The following is a 22546-nucleotide window of genomic DNA, read 5'->3' as shown; positions in this document are numbered from 1 at the left end:
TTTTTCTTCGGCCAAAGAAAAAATGCTTTTAGAAGTAAAAAAAAAAAAAAAAGAGCCCCTGATGAGCGCACAACTGAACTGGAATCGTCAGAGGCCTTTTTTTTTTTTTTAACTTTTAAAAGCATTTTTTCTTCGGCCAAAGAAAAAACGCTTTTAAAAGTAAAAAAAAAAAAAAGCCTCTGATGATCGCACGGCTCAGCTGGGATCGTCTGAACCTTTTAAAAGCATTTTTTTTCTACAACCTCTTCGGCCGAAGAGGCTGTAGAAAAAATGCTTTTCAAAGGCTCCTCTGGCGATCCCAGCTGAGTTGCCTGATTGTCAGAGGCTTTTAAAAGCATCTTTTTCTACAACCCCTTCGGCCAAAGAAAAAATGTAGAAAAAATGCTTTTAAAAGTTAAACAACAAAAAAAAAGTTGGCCCACCCAGTCCCATTACCCCACCACCACCACCACAAAGCCACGCCCACAGAACCGGTAGTAACAAATTTTAATTTCATCCCTTCCTTCTGCAGCAGACTCCAGTTCTCCCAACGGTTAACCCTGGTTTATCACCAAAGTCCAAAGGACGCATCGGAGTTAAACACCCCGGGGCAAAGCCTGAACGTGGTTTGTTTGGTTCTCGGGTCTTAGGCTTAGCACTTGGCAAGGCTCCACACAACCGTGTCTTGAACCCAGCTCCGCCGCAAACCCTCAACGTGTCACTTACGTTGGTCATGGTGACTTTTTTCTTGAATTCGCCAAACAGGCTGTGAAGGAGGACGATTCCGTTCTCTTGGACGCTGAGCAGCTCCTCGCTGGTGGTCCAGCCCAGGAACATGGCCGGGGAATCCTTCCACTGTTGGCAAAGAGACGGAGGCTCTCGCAAGACTCTTCGACCACAAGTCCCATCGACCACAGCAGGGAATAAGGCTTGGCTTTCTGCCTGGATCTCAAGGCATCTGCCTTTGTTAGGTTGGGTTCCCCTCCCTTCTTCATCCGGAGCAGCTCGCTGCACAGATTCAACTACAAATCCCAGGATCCCCAGCCAGCTGCGGCTTTGCCCCCCGTGTTCCACTCAGGATCCCCAAACGTTGACGGACTATATCTCCCATCCTGCTGAGTTGGTTTAGAACTGTGTTTTATGCCACGCTGGCTGTGGGATTCCACAGATCTTAAAAGTCAGCAAGCTTGAAAAACACCAGTGTAGCGCGACAATGAGGGGAAGCCCTCGACTTACGGCCACCATCGAGCCCCAAATCGCTGTCGTTAAATGAAACACTTGCTAATTGGGTTTTGCCCCATTTAACGACCAATCTTGCCACGTTTGTTAAGTGGATCCCTGCAGTTAGGCACACGTTCAGTGATTCCGGCTTCCCCCTGGATTTCGCTCGTCACAAGGTCGCAAAAGGGGATCCCCGGGGGACACTGCGACCGTCGTAAATGCGAGTCCGTTGCCAAGCGTCCGAATTCTCATCCCGTGACCTGACCCTGGGGACATTGCAACGGTCGCAAGTGTGAAAAAACCGGCCCTAAGTCGCTTTTTTCAGCGCCGTCGTCACTTCTGAACGGTCACTAAGCGAACCGTCATAAGCCGAGGACTGCCTTGGAATTGACCCATGGGTCTTACTCACCACAACGCTGGCCAGCTGGATTCCCGAGGCAGAGTAGATCTCTAGAACAGGCCGGGAGCTAGGAGATTTCTCCTTCTTGTTTTTCATCAGGGCTACAAATTAAAATAATAATAAGTAAATAATAATAATAATAATAATAATAATAATATGATGATGATGATGATGATGAAGAAGAAGAAGAAGAAGAAGGAAGGAAGGAAGAAGGAGGAGGAGGAGGAGAAGGAGGAGGAGGAGACGAAGAAGATGAAGGAAGAAGATGGAGAAGGAGATGATAATGATGAAGGGAGGAAGGGGGAGGAGGAGACGAAGAAGATGAAGGAAGAAGGATGAGAAGGAGGAGGAGGAAAAGAAGAAGATGAAGGAAGAAGATGGAGAAGGAGATGATGATGATGAAGGAAGGAAGAAGGAAGAGGATGAGAAGGAGGAGGAGGAAAGAAGAAGATGAAGAAGAAGGAGGAGGAGGAGGAGGAGACGAAGAAGATGAAGAAGAAGGAAGGAGATGATGATGATGAAGGAAGAAGGAAGAAGGAGGAAGAGGAGAAGGAGGAGGAGGAAAAGAAGAAGATGAAGGAAGAAGGAGGAGGAGGAGGAGAAGGAGGAGACAAAGAAGATGAAGGAAGAAGATGGAGAAGGAGATGATGATGAAGGAAGGAAGGAAGGAGGAGGAGGAGGAGGAGGAGGAGGAGGAGGAGGAGGAGAGGAAGAAGGAGAAGGAGAAGACGCCCCCAATTGCAAATTGTGAGAACTTGGGAGTTCAGACATGCAAGGGGTTAAAAATTGAGCTGGCTGGGTTGAGACCTTCAGAGTTACAGCTTGCAACCTTCTGTTGCCTCCTTAAACGATAAGTAATTTGAAGACTGTTAATTAGGAGTTTTAGTCCTTGAGTTTTATCTCTCTTGCCTTTGGCCAACCCACATCTCCCGCTTCCTCCCTACCCCAAATTAAATTTCACATTAGTCCAGCCAGTCTTTTTCAAACTTGGCAAATTTAACACCGTGTGGACTTCACAGTCAATCGGAATAGAGCTGGAAGGGACCTTGGAGATCTTCTAGTCCGACCCCCTGCTCAAACAGGAGACCAATTCCAGGCAAATGGCTGTCCAGTTGTTTCTTTAAAAAACCCAGTGATGGAGACGGAACAAAGGAAGGAAGGGAAGAGGGAGGGAGGGAGGGAAGGAGGGAACAAAAGGAAGGAAGGAAGGAAAGATGTGGTGGATAGGAAGGAAGGAAGGAAGGAAAGGGAGAGGGAGGGAGGGAGGGAGGAAAGGAGGGAGGGAAGGAAGGAAGAAAGGAAGGGGGGGGGGAGGGAGGGAAGGAGGGAGGGAGGGAAAGAAAGAAAGAAAGGGAGAGGGAGGGAGGGAAGGAAGGAAGGAAAGGGAGAGGGAGGAGGGAGGAAGGAGAGAGGAAGGAAGGAAGGAAGGAAGGAAGGAGAAGGAAGGAAGGAAGGAAGGAAGGAAGGAAGGAAGGAAGGAAGGAAGAAGGAAGAGGAAGGAAGGAAGGAAGGAAAGGGAGAGGGAGGGAGGGAAGGAGGGAAGGAGAGAGGGAAGGAAGGAAGGAAGGATGTGGTGCATAGGAAGGAAGGAAGGAAGGAAGGGAAGAGGGAGGGAAGGAAGAAAGGAAAGGAAGAGGGAGGGAGGGAAGGAAGGAAGGAAGACAGAAAAACAGAACTGGAAGGGGCCTTGGAGGTCTTCTAGTCCAACCCCCTGCTCAAACAGAAGATTTTATACTATTTCAGACAAAGGGTTGTCCAATCTCTTCTTAAAAACCTCTAGTGTTGGAGCACTCACAACTTCTGGTATGTTGGCTTTCAATAATTGCACACATCATGGTTGCCGGCGTGCGAGCAAGCCCTTTTATACATGAAGCATTTGTATAACATGGTCCGTAGGGAAAAGCCAGATCGCATGATGGGGAGGGCTCTTGTCCCAGATGTGAGACATGGAACTTTGCCTGAACCGACTTCCAGACCACCCAGGCATGACCAAAAGTACACGTATGTAGGAAAGAGGACAGCCAAAAATATAGTTATTATGCTGATGCGCAGTGGAGCATCAAGGGTGGGGTCCCATAATCTCTTGACCTTATCACTGAAGCAAGTTTTAATAGAATTATGCAATGGGTCAGGATGGCCATCTAACTCCAGGGGTCTCCAACCTTGGTCCCTTTAAGACTTGTGGACTTCAACTCCCAGAGTTCCTCAGCCAGCTTTGCTGGCTGAGGGACTCTGGGAGTTGAAGTCCACAAGACAGATTGAACTGATCTACGCTGGTGGCAAGTGGTTCCACTGGTTTGATTGAGGACAATCAAACCAGTGGAACCACTTGCCACCAGCGTAGAGTAGATCAGGGTTCTCCAACCTTGGTCCTCACGGTACTAACTTATCAAGGGCAGTGATTCGCTTAACAACGGTAAAAATGGGACAAAACTCACTGAACAAATGTCCCACTTAACAGCAGAAATTTTGAGCTCAGTTGCGGTCGTAAGTGAAGGAATGTCTTGGTTTTTTTTTTAAATCTACCTTTGATCATTCTGTGTTTTGAAGTTTATTTCCCTTATGGATTCTTTTTTTTTTTTTTTTGGGAGTTCCAGATTTTGTATTTATTTATTTTATTTTGAATAAAATAAAAATAGGCAAACAGAAAAAAGAAACGAATCCACTGGTTCCCCACGTCTCCACTCCTGCTTTGTTATCAGGCACCCTTGCAAAGGTTGGCGCTCGTTCATATGAGCTCCTGAACATGGACAAAGCGAAAGGCAAGACGGGGGGGGGATCAATCGCCAATAAATTTAATACCTAAATAAGAAAAAAACAAAAAACCCACAACAACAACCAGGAAAAGATAATGAGAAAACCGAGCTGAGCTTCTCCCTGCTTTGGTTGGCCCTGAGCTGCTAATCTTACGCATGCGGGGAGCAAAGTGGGCAGTTCGGAAAAGCAATAAAGAAATAAATTATAAAGAAATAAGAAAAATATACCTGTATTGTGGATCGCGAGCAGTTCAGGATGCAAGGAGAGCTTGCAGCAAAGGGTTGAGAAAAAGGAAGTGGGGGGCGGAAGAATTATCACCTACCGATGGGACCCCCATACGGGGCTGCAGCCACCAAATAATCCCGTAAGTCTTCTTTCAAGTTCCAGCTCATGCTATAAAGTTCCAGTTTGCTAGAGAGAAAAGAAGAACTTATTTATTTCATCTATCAGCTTCTATCAACAATCTCCTATGCAACAACTCTGGGCAGCTTACAACTTTCTGCTTCGACGCTGTAGAGCACTGCACACCAGAACAACTAGACACAAGAACAGTTTTTTCCCGAAGGCCATCACTCTGCTAAACAAATAATTCCCTCAACACTGTCAGACTATTTACTGAATCTGCACTATTAATCTTCTCATCGTTCCGATCACCAATCTCCTCCCACTTATGACTGTATGACTGTAACTTTGTTGCTGGCAATCCTTATGATTTATATTGATATATTGACCATCAATTGTGTTGTAAATGTTGTACCTTGATGAAGGTATCTTTTCTTTTATGTACACTGAGAGCATATGCACCAAAACAAATTCCTTGTGTGTCCAATCACACTTGGCCAATAAAGAATTCTATTCTATTCTATTCTATTCTTTAGACATTTCCTTTCTCCCTTCTTTTTCACTATCTTTGACTTTATCCTCCCTTTCATTTCATCTAGTTTTATTTATTGATAATATTGGACACATTTGTTCTCTTCTCTTCTCCATCCTTTTTTTTTCTTTTCTATTCAGTTTTCCTATTCTCCAACCCCTGGTAACGTCTGGTCCATATTTGATAATATTCTGTCTCTTCCTTTTCCTTTATTTCTTTCGTTCATTTACCAACTCTTGTTATTCTATACAGAGGGATAGAATCAAGATCACGTGAAGTGTTAATACCACTTTATAATGCCTTGGTAAGGCCACACTTGGAATATTGCATTCAATTTATGGTCGCCACGATGTAAAAAAGATGCTGAGACTCTAGAAAGAGTGCAGAGAAGAGCAACAAAGATGATTAGGGGACTGGAGGCTAAAACATATGAAGAACAGTTGCAGGAACTGGGTATGTCTAGTTTAACAAAAAGAAGGACTAGGGGAGACATGATAGCAGTCTTCCAATATCTCAGGGGCTGCCACAAAGAAGAGGTAGTCGAACTGTTCTCCAAAGCACCTGAGGGTAGAACAAGAAGCAATGGGTGGAAACTGATCAAAGAAAGAAGCAACTTAGAACTAAGGAGAAACTTCCTGACAGTTAGAACAATTAATAAGTGGAACGACTTGCCTTCAGAAGTTGTAAATGCTCCAACACTGGAAATTTTTAAGAAAATGTTGGATAACCATCTGACTGAGATGGTATAGGGTTTCCTGCCTGGGCAGGGGGTTGGACAGAAGACCTCCAAGGTCCCTTCCAACTCTGTTGTTGTTGTTGTTATTATTATTATTATTGTTATTATTATTATTATTCTTCTAAGCATAGGACCTAATAGAATTCTATCAATTCTACGCTCAGTATATGGCCCCTGTCGGAAGAATTGCAACATTACCATGATGGTCTCCTCCTCACCCTCCACCCCCTTCTTGGCTGGGGAGGATGGGCTTTGCAATGGCTCAGGCTGTAAGAAGCCTGTTATTAAAACACAGCAGCCTGCAATTACTGCAGGCTCGAGTCCCACCAGGCCCAAGGTTGACTCAGCCTTCCACCCTTTATAAGGTCGGTAAAATGAGGACCCAGATTGTTGGGGGCAATAAGTTGACTTTGTATATAAATATACAAATAGGATGAAGACTATTGCCTTATACACTGTAAGCCGCCCTGAGTCTTCGGAGAAGGGCGGGGTATAAATGTAAAAAAAAAAAATAAGTTGACTTTGTAAATATATACAAATAGAATGAGACTATTGCCTTACACACTGTAAGCCGCCCTGAGTCTTCGGAGAAGGGCGGGATATAAATGTAAATTTAAAAATAAAAAAAAAGCTGCTAAAACTGTCCTGGGCAAAGAAAATGGGTTATTTTTTGGAGGGGAGGGTTTTGTGCACAAACCCACCCACCCCCAATAAGCATCATTTTGCAGAGGAGTGGGATGTGGGGGGGGGAGGGGGGCAAGAGTAAGAGATGCAAAACAAAACAAAACAAAAAAGATTTTTGGGATGGGCAGCAAAAGTTAAAGAGCCTAAAAAATGAATTTTTTTTAAGGGGGGGGAGGGGAGCCTTAATTGCAACTGCAGGAAGAAAGGCCCAGAGGCTTTTCTGGGGGTGGGGAAGGAGGGGAAAAAGAAAGCCACTGACCGGTAATAGGCGGATTCCCCCAGGGGATCCCAGTTGGCCGTGTAGCAATCCATCGGGGCGACCTGCAGGAGGATCTGCTGCTCTCAGCTGCTGCTCCCCCAGCACTTCCGCCCGCACTTCCCGGCCTGGGTAAGCGGAAGGGAGGAAGCGGCGGACGCCATGTCGAGTGAGGGCAGGCTCCAGCAGCCAGGGCTTGGCTCGCGGCTGCCCTCTAGAGGGGAGACGAAGAACGGCCGCCGGCCTGCAAAGCGGGGAGGCGGGAGTGGTGGCGGGGAGGGCCGAAGGAGCCTTCGTGGTCCTCGACCTACGACCACAACGGTTCGGTCGCTAAGCGAGGCCCGGCTTGGTCTCGAAAGAATCATCGAAGGAGTTGAGCCTCGTCTGGCAGAAGCTTTCATGGGCTCTTTATTTATTTATTTATTTATTTATTTATTTATTTATTTATTTAACTTGTTGTATATAATTGTTGTATATATAGAATAGAATAGAATAGAATAGAATAGAATAGAATAGAATAGAATTTTATTGGCCAAGTGTGATTGGACACACAAGGAATTTGTCTTGGTGCAGATGCTCTCAGTGTACATAAAAGAAAAGATACGTTCATCAAGGTACAACATTTACAACACAATTGATGATCAATATATCAATATAAATCATAAGGATTGCCAGCAACAAGTTATAGTCATACAGTCATAAGTGGAAAGAGATTGGCGATGGGAACTATGAAACGATTAATAGTAGTGCAGATTCAGTAAATAGTCTGACAGTGTTGAGGGAATTATTTGTTTAGCAGAATGATGGCCTTCGGGAAAAAACTGTTCTTGTGTCTAGTTGTTCTGGTGTGCAGTGCTCTATAGCGCTTTTGAGGGTAGGAGTTGAAACAGTTTATGTCCAGGATGCGAGGGATCTGCAAATATTTTCACGGCTCTCTTCTTGATTCGTGCAGTATACAGGTCCTCAATGGAAGGCAAGTTGGTAGCAATTATTTTTTCTGCAGTTCTAATTATCCTCTGAAGTCTGTGTTTTTCTTGTTGGGTTGCAGAACCGAACCAGACAGTTATAGAGGTGCAAATGACAGACTCAATAATTCCTCTGTAGAACTGGATCAGCAGCTCCTTGGGCAGTTTGAGCTTACTGAGTTGGCGCAGAAAGAACATTCTTTGTTGTCCTTTTTTAATGATGTTTTTGATGTTAGCTGTCCATTTGAGATCTTGCGATATGATAGAACCCAGAAATTTGAAGGTTTCTACTGTTGATACTGTGTTGTCAAGTATTGTGAGAGGTGGAAGTATGGAAGGGTTTTTCCTAAAATCTACCACCATTTCTACGGTTTTGAGTGTGTTCAGTTCCAGATTGTTTTGGTTGCACCACAAGGCTAGTCGTTCGACCTCTCGTCTATATCACTGTTGTGTCATCTGCGAACTTCAGTAGCTTAACAAATGGATCATTGGAGATGCAGTCATTGGTATACAGAGAGAAGAGAAGTGGGGAGAGCACACAGCCTTGGGGGGCCCCTGTGCTAATTGTACAGGTATTTGATGTGATCTTGCTTATTTCACCTGCTGCTTCCTGTTTGTTAGGAAGCTTGTGATCCACTTACAAGTCTGTTCCGTACCTGTAGCTGGTTTAGCTTAGTTAGAAGAATGTCTGGAATGATGGTATTGAATGCTGAACTAAAGTCTACAAAATGACCCTTGCATAGGTCTTTGGAGACTCAAGATGTTGTAGGATGTAGTGCAGAGCCATATTAACAGCATCATCTGTTGATCTATTTGCTCGGTATGCAAATTGCAAGGGGTCTAAAAGCGGATTCGTGATGGTTTTCAGGTAGGAAAGCACTAGCCTTTCAAAGGTTTTCATGACTACAGATGTTAGAGCAACTGGTCTGTAGTCATTTAGTTCCTTGATGGTGGGCTTCTTCGGCACTGGGATGATGGTAGAGCGTTTGAAGCAAGAAGGAACATAGCACATCTCTAGTGATTTATTGAAAATATGGGTGAAGATGGGGGCCAATTGGTCAGCACAGACTTTTAAGCAAGAAGGAGTTATCTTGTCTGGGCCTGGCGCTTTTCCTGGCTTTTGTCTGTGAAATAGGTATATATTGAAATATATAACTTGTATATAACTTGTTGCTGGTATTCCTTATGATTTATATTGATATATTGACCATCAATTGTGTTGTAAATGTTGTACCTTGATGAAGGTATCTTTTCTTTTACGTACACTGAGAGCATATGCACCAAGACAAATTCCTTGTGTGTCCAATCACACTTGGCCAATAAAAAATTCTATTCTATTCTCTATTCTATTCTATTATGTAAGTATGTATGTATTTATTTATTTATTTATTTTATTTATTTAGATAAATAAAATAAATAAAATCAAAATAAAATAAACATAAATAAAATAAAATAAAAATAAAAAAACAAGACAAATTCCTTGTGTGTCCAATCACACTTGGCCAATAAAAAATTCTATTCTATTCTATTCTATTTTTTTTTTATTTGCATTTATATCCCGCCCTTCTCCGAAGACTCAGGGCGGCTAACACTGTGTTAAGCAATAGTCTTCATCCTATTTGTATATTTATATACAAAGTCAACTTATTGCCCCCAACAATCTGGGTCCTCATTTTACTGACCTTATAAAGGATGGAAGGCTGAGTCAACTTTGGGCCTGGTGGGGCTTGAACCTGCAGTAATTGCAGGCAGCTGTGTTAATAACAGACTGTCTTACCAGTCTGAGCCACACAAATAAATTTTATTTATTTTATTTATTATCTTTGATGATGTTTATTTAAGGTGACCTGTGCGGCCGAAGGAAAAAATGCTTTTAAAAGTAAAAAAACAACAACTGATGATCGTACGAATCAGCTGGGCATGGGGAGGGGGCAGGCATGGATTTTTGCTACTGGTTCTCCGAACCACCCGCTGCCATCGCTACCGGATCGGGCAATCCGGTCTGAACCGGCAGCATTTTATCCCTAGGTTGGACTAGAAGACCTCCGAGGTCCCTTCCAGCTCTGGTTAATTAATAACTTCTTCTCTTAAGAGAGAAATTCCCTGAGGATGGGTTCCAGCAGCGCAAGTCCTCTGTGGCTCAGACTGGTAAGACAGTCTGTTATTAACACAGCTGCTTGCAATTACTGCAGGTTCAAGTCCCACCAGGCCCAAGGTTGACTCAGCCTTCCATCCTTTATAAGGTAGGTAAAATGAGGACCCAGATTGTTGGGGGCAATAAAAGTTGACTTTGTATATAATATACAAATGGATGAAGACTATTACTTAACACAGTGTAAGCCGCCCTGAGTCTTCAGAGAAGGGTGGGATATAAATGCAAAAAAAAAAAAGTCCAAAAACCCAGAAGGCTAAACCTCTGGTCCCAGTGACTGACCCAGACTGGATCCTGCAACATTATCCTGGGACACGTATGTTTGCCTTCTGGAGGCTTTTAAGAAGAGGCTGACAAGCATGGTAGAGGGTCTCCTGCTTGAGCAGGGGGTTGGACTAGAAGACCTCCAAGGTCCCTTCCAACTCTGTTATTCTGTACAAGTTCAGAAGAGAAGGACTAGGGGTGACATGATAGTCTTCCAACTTTTGAGGGGCTCTGGCAGAGAAGATGGGAGCAACCTCTTCTCCAAAGCCCCTGAAGGCAGGACGAGAAGCCACGGATGGAAACTCATCAAGGAGAGAAGCAACCTGGAATTCAAGAGAAACTTCCTAACAGTCAGATCAATTAACCAGTGGAACTGCTTGCCACCAGAGGTTCTGGGTGCTCCATCGCTGGAGGTTTTCAAGAAGAGATTGGACAATCACTTGACCGAAATGGTCTAGGATCTCCTTTGAGCTGGGGGCTGGACTAGAAGACCTCCAAGGTCCCTTCCAGCTCTATTCTAATCAAAGACAAAAACAACCTAGAACTAAGGAGCAATTTCCTGAGAGGGAGAACAATTAGTCAGTGGAATGACTTGCCACCAGAAATTTTGGGCGTTCCATATATTATATTCCCTGTAAGCCAAGGCCTGGTTGTATATGGGTCTGTGGTGCCTTTTGTAAGTCTGGGGTAGCTACTTTTAGCCAGGGAAATCTCATTTGGTTGAAAAGCTTTTGTGTTTTGTGTTGTGAGGTCCATTTTTTGGACCTCGGATCCTGGCCTTCAAAATTCCTGGAAGGCCAGCAGAGAGTTTTATCAAGGAACTGGAACCAGGCCAGCAGTTGGTTTGAGGTTAACGGTTAACATCCCTTTCCCCTGTTGCAGATAAATTAGCTAGGAAGCTTTTGCCTGCTTAATGATCAACCTTATCAATTAGGAACAGAGGGGAAGGGGCTGCAATGTTGAACCACCTTTGGTGAGGCCCATCCTCTAGCAGGGGTCAAGCTGGCAGGAATAGCCAACACTCCAGAAGATAGGCTGAAGATACAGAAAGATCTTGACAGACTTGAACATTGGGCGCTATCTAACAAAATGAAATTCAGTGTGGGAAAAAATAAGGTTCTACATTTAGTGAAGAAAAACAAAATCCACAGGTACCGTATATGTGGTACCTTGCTCAATAGTAGTACCTGTGAGAGGGATCTTGGAGTCCTAGTGGACGACCATTTACATATGAGCCAGCAGTGTGCAGCAGCTGCTAAAAAAGCCAACACAGTTTTGGGCTACATAAACAGAGGGATAGAATCAAGATCACGTGAAGTGTTAATACCACTTTATAATGCCTTGGGAAGGCCACACTTGGAATATTGCATCCAGTTTTGGTCGCCACGATGTAAAAAAGATGTTGAGACTCTAGAAAGAGTGAAGAGAAGAGTAACAAAGAGGATTAGGGGACTGGAGGCTAAAACATATGAAGAACGGTTGCAGGAACTGGGTACGTCTAGTTTAATGAAAAGAAGGACTAGGGGAGACATGATAGCAGTCTTCCAATATTTGAGGGGTTGCCACAAAGAAGAGGGAGTCAAGCTATTCTCCAAAGCACCTGAGGGTAGAACAAGAAGCAATGGGTGGAAACTAACCAAGGAGAGAAGCAACTTAGAACTAAGGAGAAATTTCCTGACAGTTAGAACAATCAATAAGTGGAACAACTTGCCTGCAGAAGTTGTCAATGCTCCAACACTGGAAATTTTTAAGAAAATGTTGGATAGCCATTTGTCTGAAATGGTGTAGAGTTTCCTGCCTTGGCAGGGGGTTGGACTAGAAGACCTCCAAGGTCCCTTCCAACTCTGTTATTATTATTAGAATATGGAAGATAAGATGATGAGATGGAATGGGATAAGAAGAGAAGAGAAGAGAAGAGAAGAGAAGAGAAGAGAAGAGAAGAGAAGAGAAGAGAAGAGAAGAGAAGAGAAGAGAAGAGAAGAATCCTAGGGCTGGAAGGGACTTTGAAGGTCTTCTAGTCCACTCCCCTCCCCAAGGCAGGAATCCTTATAAAATCCCAGACAAATGGCTGTGTTGGAAGAAATGTCCATCTGGGCTCCCTTCCAATGGGGTCGGGGGAGACACTGGAAACACGGAGGCTTCTTGGAAAGATGGTTTCATGGTGAAGCAGCAGAACCAGTGATGGGATTCAGCCAGTTCGCACCACTTCAGGAGAACCGGTTGTTAACTTTCTGAGCAGTTTGGCAAACTGGTTGTGGGAAGAAATCACTTGAAATTACTTGAATCCCACCACTGAGCAGAACCACCAAGCAGCTGTGATTCCGGGTAGCTGACCACAAGGTTTGATGAGCACATGGGAGTTTTATACTGTTTGTTCTACGGCAGCTTGTAATTTAGAGGCTTGTTTTGTGTGTTTTGTTATTTGATTTTAATTCCTTTGTCTCAAGAAGGCCGGCAATGAATTGGGGTTTTTAATCTTGATTGTTGTTGTTAGTTGGGAAGTCCGACCCATTGCAACCCCATGGACAACTTTCCTCCAGGCCTTCCTGTCCTCTACCATCCCCACCCCCAGGCCATTTAAGATCATCTTCTTTAAATCTTGTTTTATCTTGTTTAATCTTGTCATTGATCCTGGTTTCCTCTGGGTTTTAATCCTGTCTTGAATGGATTTCCAAATCTGCATTTCTACAAGTTGTCCCCTTAGTTTCTACTTGGGGTGGAGGGCTGAGGCTCTGCGTTTCTGTCTTTAGAAACATGTTTCTCCTTTAGGGAAAATATAATTTTCTGCCTTTTTAATATTTCCTAAAATATTTCATTCTTCATTTCTAAGAGGGGTGGCTGCTAACTTTCTTCAGACTGGACAGCTGTATTTGCCTGGATGGTGGAAGGTTTCCTGCTTGAGCAATGGGTTGGACTAGAAGAAGAACCCGAACCCATACCACATTTCTGGCATGAATACAATTGAGCATGTCCAGAAATATTTTACAAGAAGAGTTCTCCACTCCTCTGAATACAACAAAATACCTTATGCCACCAGACTTGAAATCCTGGGCTTAGAAAATTTAGAACTACGCCGCCTCCGACAGGACCTGAGTTTAACTCATAGAATCATCTATTGCAATGTCCTTCCTGTCGAAGACTACTTCAGCTTCAATTGCAGCAACACACGAGCACAGAATAGATTTAAGCTTAATGTGAACCGCTCCAATCTTGATTGCAGAAAATATGACTTCAGTAACAGAGTTGTTAATGCCTGGAATGTACTACCTGACTCTGTGGTCTCTTCCCAAAATCCCCAAAGCTTCAACCAAAAACTGTCTACTATTGACCTCACCCAGTGGTGGGATTCAAGTAATTAAAGAACCGGTTCTCTGCCCTAATGATTTCTTCCAACAACCAAGTTGTCAAACTGCTCAGAAAGTTAACAACCGGTTCTCCCGAAGTGGTGCGAACTGGCTGAATCCCACCACTGACCTCACCCCATTCCTAAGAGGTCTATAAGGGGCGTGCATAAGAGCACAGGAGTGCCTACCGTTCCTATCCTATTGTTTCCTTTCTTTATATTCAATTAATATAGTTATTACATACTCATATATATACTTATATACTGTATAGTTATTTCATGCTTGCGCTCATATATACTGTGTGACTAAATAAATAAATAAATAAATAAATAAATAAGACCTCTAAGGTCCCTTCTAACTCTGTTATTCTGTATCTAAGGGCTAAGGGTGACGTGACAGCGGGCAGCAAATCCTTCGGCTGGGTAGCAGCATTTCTTCCTGGGAGGGCCGGGCTTACAATGCTGCATGCGTCAACATCTTGCCTTGAAAAATCCCTTCCAAGTTTAAGCAGTCAAGGCTAAAAATTCACGGGACTTTCTCCAAGCCAACTGGAAACAGGAAGAGAATTGGAAGCTAAAGGAGGAGGAGGAGGAGGAGGAAGAAATGGACGGGAGAGAAAGTGGGGGTAGGATTTAGGAATGAATCAGTAAGGTTGGTGGAAGGACATTTAGAGGGAGGTCAAATGGGGGGGGAAGTAGAAAAATACTGCAGTATTATTATTATTATTATTATTATTATTATTATTATTATTATTTTATTTACAGTATACACAGCAAACGAGATAACTATGCTGGATTTCGTATCACGGATCACTAGTCGAACACTTCCCAAGCGTTTAGGACTGCATGATGTATCGGCAGATTATGCGAGCAGATCCCAGTAAGGTGGCCTTCTGCAGCTGACCAATGGTGATCTTCTCAGCGCCAATTGTTTTTAAATGCTTGCCTAGGTCTTTAGGCACAGCGCCCAGTGTGCCCAGTACCACTGGAACCACCTGCATTGGTTTATGCCAGAGTCTCTGCAGTTCGATTCTCAAATCTTGATATCTGGTGACATTTTCAAGTTGCTTCTCGTCGATTCTGCTGTCACCAGGTTTGGCAATGTCGACTATCCACACTTTTTTCTTTTCCACAATCGTGATATCCGGGCTATTGTGTTCCAAAACTTTTATCAGTCTGTATTCGGAAATCCCACGGTAGTTTTGCATGCTCATTTTCAATCACTTTTTCAGGCTTATGATCCCACCAGTTCTTTGCTACAGGCAGATGGTAGTTGTGACACACAAGTTCCAGTGGACCATCTGAGCGACTGTGTTGTGACGTTGTTTGTAGTCAGTCTGAGCTATTGTCTTGCAGCAGCTCGGTATGTGGTCATATTATTATTATTATTTTATTTACACAAAATGACAGTATACACAGCAAACAAGATAACTATGCTGGATTTTGTATCACAGATCACTAGAATAGAATAGAATAGAATTTTTTTATTGGCCAAGTGTGATTGGACACACAAGGAATTTGTCTTGGTGCATATGCTCTCAGTGTACATAAAAGAAAAGATACGTTCATCAAGGTACAACATTTACAACACAATTGATGGTCAATATATCAATATAAATCATAAGGATTGCCAGCAACAAGTTATAGTCATACAGTCATAAGTGGAAAGAGATTGGTGATGGGAACTATGAAACGATTAATAGTAGTGCAGATTCAGTAAATAGTCTGACAGTGTTGAGGGAATTATTTGTTTAGCAGAGTGATGGCCTTTGGGAAAAAACTGTTCTTGTGTCTAGTTGTTCTGGTGTGCAGTGCTCTATAGCGTCGTTTTGAGGGTAGGAGTTGAAACAGTTTATGTCCAGGATGCGAGGGATCTGCAAATATTTTCACGGCCCTCTTCTTGATTCGTGCAGTATACAGGTCCTCAATGGAAGGCAAGTTGGTAGCAATTATTTTTTCTGCAGTTCTAATTATCCTCTGAAGTCTGTGTTTTTCTTGTTGGGTTGCAGAACCGAACCAGACAGTTATAGAGGTGCAAATGACAGACTCAATAATTCCTCTGTAGAATTGGAACACTAGTCGAACACTTCCCAAGCGTTTAGGACTGCGTGATGTATCAGCGAATTATGTGAGCAGATCCCAGTAAGTTGTTGTTGTTATTATTATTATTATTAATCTGTTATTATTTTTACTTCCCCCTTATATTAGCTCTTCTTCTTCTCCTCCTCTTCCTCCTCCTTTCTCCTCCTCCTTCCCCTCTTCTTCCTCCCCTTCCTCTTCCTCTTCCTCCCCCTCCTCCTCCTTCTCCTTTTTCCTTCCCCTCCCCCTCCTTTTTCTCCTACTCTTCCTCCCCCTCCACTTTCTCCTCATTTTCTCCCCCCTCTTCTGTTGTTTTGCAAGCACACAGACTGCTTCTGTAAGGGAGACAAGTTCCTTGTTGTGTGTCTAACCACACTTGGCCAAATAAATAAAGTACAGAATATAAAAGGAAAAAAAGAGCAAGAAAAAAAAAAGAATCAAAGACAAAGGAGTTGGATTAAAGCAAGTATGAATGGGGAGCAGGGTTTAGATTGTTTCCGTCCTCACCACTTTTGTTGACAAAGAAAGAAATGGAGACAGCAAAAGTTTCAGGTCTATCTTTAGAAATAACACCCACATTCAGGAAACAAGAAGCAGAAAAAAGCAAGAACAGTTTTGTTTCATGTTTAAAAAAAAACATGAGCTAAACAAAGGAGCTGGCTCAGCAGAAAACTGAAAACCAAGCAGGTGTCAAAAATTCATATGGCTGTCGGGGTGGTTGGCTTGCAAGGACTATTATTATTATATTAGTCCCATGCCTAAGGCAGGACTAGAACTCATCGCCGCCTCCTGTTGATTGGCCCTGTAAGGTCCAATATTAATATGTTTAAGTTTGTAAATGCTGTAGGAAGACTTAAACTTAAAAAGAGGCTTGAGTAAAATAGCATTTAATCTTGATCAAGCTTAAATGGTTAGCTGTTCCAAACACACACAAGATACATGCAGGGAAGAACTACAAAAAGAGAGGGAATCAGAATCCCTTTTATATTCTTTAGGAATATGAGAAAGGCAGGTCTAGATGAATCAAAAACTGGAATTAAGGTTGCCGGGAGAAATATCAACAACCTCAGATATGCAGAGGATACCACTCTAATGGCAGAAAGCGAAGAGGAACTAAAGAGCCTCTTGATGCGGGTGAAGGAGGAGAGTGCAAAAGTTGGCTTGAAACTCAACATTAAGAAAACTAAAATCATGGCATCCGTCCCTTTCAATTCCTGGCAGATAGATGGTGAAGAAATGGAGGTAGTGACAGATTTTATTTTCCTGGGCTCCAAGATCACCGCAGATGGGGACTGCAGCCAAGAAGTTAAAAGACGCTTGCTCCTAGGGAGGAAAGCTATGGCAAAACCAGACAGCATACTAAAAAGCAGAGACATCACCCTGCCAACAAAAGTGCGTATAGTCAAGGCTCTGGTTTTCCCAGTTGCAATGGATGGCTGTGAAGGTTGGACCATAAGGAAGGCTGAGCGCCAAAGAATCGAGGCCTTTGAACTCTGGTGCTGGGGAAGACTCCTGCGAGTCCCTTGGATTGCAAGGCGATCAAATCGGTCAGTCCTGGAGGAGATCAACCCTGACTGCTCTTTGGAAGGTCAGATCCTGAAGATGAAACTGAAATACTTTGGCCACCTAATGAGAAGGAAGGACTCCCTGGAGAAGAGCCGAATGCTGGGAAAGATTGAGGGCAAAAGAAGAAGGGGATGACAGAGAACGAGGTGGCTGGATGGAGTCACTGAAGCAGTAGGCATGAGTTTAAATGGACTCCAGAGGATGGTAGAGGACAGGAAGGCCTGGAGGAATGTTGTCCATGGGGTCACGATGGGGCGGACACAACTTAGCAACTAACAACAACAACAAGGAACAGTCATAAACCTTCAATTCTGGCACCTTTGATTTGTCTATACTGGAACATTTGGTTTGTATATCCACTGAAACAGGGCAGAGCCTCTTAATGAGCATCATTAGCATTATCTCTTCCTGATCATCTTCTTTGTGTTCACACTTGGCTATTTGGCTCCCTGGAGTGGAGGGAACTCAAAAGATCAAAGATGAGATAGTTCTTAGGCAGGATGGGGAGAGATAAGGCTCTGATCAAAAGGTGGGAGGTATAGTTTGACAAATGCCAGATACTAATGTGGCATGTTTGTGTTATAACTACAAAGGGCATAATATATATGTCAGCGTCACAGGAAACAAATATTTACAGCATGTAAGGTTTTTTGTTTTTTTTATTTACATTTATATCCCGCCCTTCTCCGAAGACTCAGGGCGGCTTACAGTGTGTAAGGCAATAGTCTCATTCTATTTGTATATTTACAAAGTCAACTTATTGCCCCCCCCCAACAATCTGGCTCCTCATTTTACCTACCTTATAAAGGATGGAAGGCTGAGTCAACCTTGGGCCTGGTGGGACTAGAACCTGCAGTAATTGCAGGCTGCTGTGTTTTAATAACAGGCTATCTTACAGCCTGAGCCACCACGGTATACAAAGACATCATATATCATACATATATATGTTGCAAGAAACAATTGGCAAGTTTCTACTAATTCTATTATTTCAGTATATCTATTTCCTTACAATAGGGACGCGGTGGCTCAGGGGCTAGGACGTTGAGCTTGTCGATCGAAAAGTTGGCAGCTTGGCGGTTCGAATCCCTAGTGCTGCCGTGTAACAGGGTGAGCTCCCGTGACTTGTCCCAGCTTCTGCCAACCTAGCAGTTTCGAAAGCACGTAAAAATGCAAGTAGAAAAAATAGGGACCACCTTTGGTGGGAAGGTAACATCGTTCAGTGCGCCTTTGGTGTTGAGTCATGCCGGCCACATGACCACGGAGACGTCTTCGGACAGCGCTGGCTCTTCGGCTTTGAAACGGAGATGAGCACCGCCCCCTAGAGTCGGGAACGACTAGCACAGATGTGCGAGGGGAACTTTTACCTTTACCTTATTTCCTTACAGCCCAAAGTCACCCAGCCAGCTTTTTATGCCTAAACTGGGTATTTATCGTAGACCAAAACGTATTTACCAATGAGGTGGCTCACAGGTTGATCATAAAAGGAAAGGAAAGAAAATATAGACACTCTGCATCCATAAAGGAGAATATTTGTAGCTTAGGGTTGAAGCTACGGGGTTGACGGGTTGATGATTCTGAGCTCGGTTATTTTATTTATTTATTTATTTATTAATCACACTTTTATACCGCACCATCTCCCGTAGGACTCAGGCCGGTTCACAGGCATATTAAAATAAAACAATATAATAAATAAGCAATATAAAACCCAATTAAAACTAAATATTATAATAGCCAAATCACTAAAACGGTAAAAACCGATGAAAAACCGATTAAAATTTAACTAAAATATTTTATTCTTAGGCTAGTCCAGCTCGCTGAAATAATAAGGTCTTCAGTTCACGTCTGAAGGTCCGGAGGTCGGGGAGTTGTCGTAACCCCGGAGGAAGCTCGTTCCACAGGGTCGGTGCCGCCACAGAGAAGGCTCTCCCCCTGGGGGTCGCCAACCTACATTGTTTGGTCGACGGCACCCTGAGGAGGCCCGCTCTGTGGGAGCGCACCGGTCGTTGGGAGGCAATCGGCGGCAGAAGGCGGTCTCGTAGATATCCCGATCCTAAGCCATGGAGCGCTTTAAAGATGGTGACCAAAACCTTGAATTGCACCCGGAAGGCTACCGGCAGCCAGTGTAGGCCGCGCAGGATAGGCGTTATGTTTTCTTGCAAACATTTCATGACCTAAACTCAGTAGCATCATCAGTGCTAGAAGGCAGTCAGTTTGCTCTCTGAAGCCCCCTCCCTTCTAGCACTGATGATGTTAAATCAGGGGTCTCCAACCTTGTCAACTTTAAGACTTGTGGACTTCAACTCCCAGAACTCTGGGAGTTGAAGTCCACAAGTCTTAAAGTTGCCAAGGTTGGAGACCCCTGTGTTAAATAGTTTGGTTACCAAAAGGTCTGCAAAAAACTCCCCCCACCAAGCTCAGAGAGCACCAAGGACCCCTCCCCCCTCTCCGTAAACCCCACTAGCCCTGATGATGTTAAATAGTTGGGTCATGAGACATCCGCAAGGAAACCACCAAGCTCAGAGCGCACTAAGGGCCCCTCCGAGACACCCTGTGTTGAAACTGCATTGCTCTCGGCGCTGCACCTGTCAAATACAAACCGCAGCTTTCCGCTGACTTGGTCTGAGTCTAACTGACTTCCTCTTGAAGCCCAGGCACTCTAACCCAGAATCAAGACAAGGCTGGGTGTCTATTTATGACGGAGGCGATGTTGTATCTCGGTAGACTCCAGCTGTGCTTAGATGCACACTGCACACTGTCTTGCAAAAATCTCTCAGTTCCTCTTAGCCGTGCTTAAGGTCCACTGAGGCAGGTGGTCTAGGTGCAAGTCCAGCCAGCTGCTCAGCCGATTCTTCTCCTGGCCTTAATCCTCTCTCCAGCTCACCTGCGTAATGGGACATTGCTGGCCGATCCACCTCCTTTTTTATTTTATTTTATTTTATTTTACTTTTTTATTTCATCATCGTGCGGTGAGATGGGCGGCCCCCAACTTTAAAAAAATAAAATAAAAATAAAATAACATAATAAAATAAAATAACGTAATAATGAAGCGAAACAAAACAAAACAAAATATTTTTTTATTGCTAATCAAGCTTTGGGTCACTTGATAGGGAGATGGGCAGCATATAGGTTTAAAATATAATAAGAAAACAAATAAATGCATTATCTATCTATCTTTATTATCATCATCAATTGTTTATCGTTGATCCATCCCTCCATATCTATCTATCTATCTATCTATCTATCTATCTATCTATCTATCTATCTATCTATCTATCTATCATCTATCTATCATTTGTCTATTTATCATCTCTCTCATCTATGCATCTATCTATCTATCTATCTATCTATCTATCTATCTATCTATCTATCTATCTATCTATCTATCTATGCATCTATGCATCTATCTATCTATCTATCTATCTTGCAGAATTAGGCAAATGAGCTTCTTCAGGTTAGTCTGATTTTTTGAGGAACTGAAAGATTTCACAAGAATTCAAGTTAGTGGGAAAATATTTTCCTATTTGGGCCAAAGGTTACTGTTGAGTACGCTTGAAAAAGTGACTTTTTGCTTTAAATTGGCTAAAATAAACTGGTTTGCATTTTACCTATCATATATATATATATCAATTGGTGTCAATGGCTGGTCAGGACGGAAACCATCAATAAAGGAATAAAACTGCCATACTGAATCATTTTTTTTAAATTAAAAAAAAATGACAATTAAAAATTAAAACAATTAAAATTAACAATTAAAAAGAAGTGCGTACCCTCCCTGTCCTACTGGCCTTATTTATTTGCATTCATTTCTTTCATTCATATCCATGTTTATATTTATACCTGCTATCTTGCACATGTTTGACATAGTGTAAGCCGCCCTGAGTCTTCGGAGAAGGGCGGGATATAAACGCAAATAAAAAAAACAAAAAAACAAAAAACAAAAAACTAAGAAATACAAATAATTTCTTTTATGTACACTGAGAGCCTATGCACCAAGACAAATTCCTTGTGTGTCCAATCACACTTGGCCAATAAATTCTATTCTTCTACAAATACAAATTTTGTTTGGGTGTATGCTTTGAACTGCCTTCCTCTTTAACTTTCCGTCAATGTTTCTTCCAACTTAGTATTTTTCAAACGCGGCCATTTTCAGATGTGTGGCCTTCAACTCCCAGAATCCCCCAGCCAGCCAAGCAAAAAGGGAATTCAAGGAGCAGGAAGGAAGATAAAAGAGAATAGTTGTAGCTCAGGATTGAACTGGGGGGTCCTTGGTGCTCTCTGAACTTGCTTGTTTTCTTGCAGACGTTTCATGACCCAACTAGGGAACATCATCAGTGGTAGAAGGCTGTGGGGTCTGCAGGGAGGAAGAGGAGGAGGAGGAGGAGGACGATGACTGGGGTTCTTGGTACTCTATGAGCGTAGTTTTTTCCCAACTAGGTAACATTATCAATGCTAGAAGAGAGTGGGATTTGTGGACAAGAGAAGGAGGAGGAGGAGGAGCAGGAGGAAGAAGAGGAAGAGGAGGATGGAGAGGAGGAGGAGGACTGTGGAGTTTCAGAGCTCAGTTCTTTTTTCTTACAGACATCTCATTACCCTACTGTGTAACATCATCAGTGCTAGAAGCAAATGGGGTTTGCGGAGTGGAGGAGGAGGCGAGAAGGAGGGGAAGGAGGAGGAGGGAGAAAGGAGGGAGAAAGGAGGGGGGAGGACGGTGGGGTCCTTGATGCTCTCTGAGCTTAGTTTTTTTTCTTGCAAACATCTCACTACCCTACTGTGTAACATCATCAGTGCTAGAAGCAAATGGGGTTTGCGGAGAGGAGGAGGAGGACTGTGGGGTCCTCGATGCTCTCTAAGCTTGGTGGTTTCCTTGCAGGCTTTTCACGACCCAACGAGGTAACATCCTCAGTACCAGAAGGGATGTGCATTTTGCTCTCTGTTTATGCACAGGAGGCTTTGTGGGGTCTTGGTGGGGGGGGTTGTAAAGAAGCAGTAAACCACAGCCCACTCAACTAACCCCGAAGTATCCTCCCCACCGACACTGAAGTACGAGTCCCGTGCATAAGAGCACCTGCTCGCCTACCGTCCCTGATCTAATATTCCTTTTTTACCGACTCTCTTCATGGATCCAAATTACGTTTATACTTTTTACCTGTTCTCTTAATACACGATTAACAAAAAGAACTAAATAACTAAAAACTCAGCCTTCTTGAAAGACAGTACTCAAGAAAAATATTTAAACGAATGGAAGAACTGGATTGATTATATTCAAAATA

General features: G+C 43.3%; 1 protein-coding gene across 3 annotated transcripts in view; it reads right to left on the bottom strand.

The window, feature by feature from the left end:
* The window catches only part of VPS16 (VPS16 core subunit of CORVET and HOPS complexes), a 42606-nt gene extending 35584 nt beyond the window's left edge, over positions 1-7022 (bottom strand). For 2 of the 3 annotated variants that reach the window (XR_009156220.1, XM_058192016.1), the window contains exons 1-4: positions 6911-7022; positions 4680-4768; positions 1610-1701; positions 706-834 (exon numbers count right to left, since the gene is read on the bottom strand). Coding sequence is in view for 2 of the 3 variants with exons in the window: in XM_058192016.1 (XP_058047999.1) it covers positions 706-834; positions 1610-1701; positions 4680-4768; positions 6911-6963 (363 nt within the window). In the remaining variant the exon portion in view is untranslated. Of the gene's footprint in view, positions 1-705; positions 835-1609; positions 1702-4584; positions 4769-6910 lie in introns of those variants that run through there. The other variant, XM_058192017.1, reaches the window with a different exon arrangement.
* Positions 7023-22546: the final 15524 nt, after the last annotated feature.

Source organism: Ahaetulla prasina, chromosome 8 (assembly GCF_028640845.1).
Source record: "Ahaetulla prasina isolate Xishuangbanna chromosome 8, ASM2864084v1, whole genome shotgun sequence".
In the NCBI taxonomy this organism is placed as follows: domain Eukaryota; kingdom Metazoa; phylum Chordata; class Lepidosauria; order Squamata; family Colubridae; genus Ahaetulla; species Ahaetulla prasina.
Note: the sequence above shows the minus strand (reverse complement) of the source record. Positions and strands in the feature narration are given on the sequence as shown.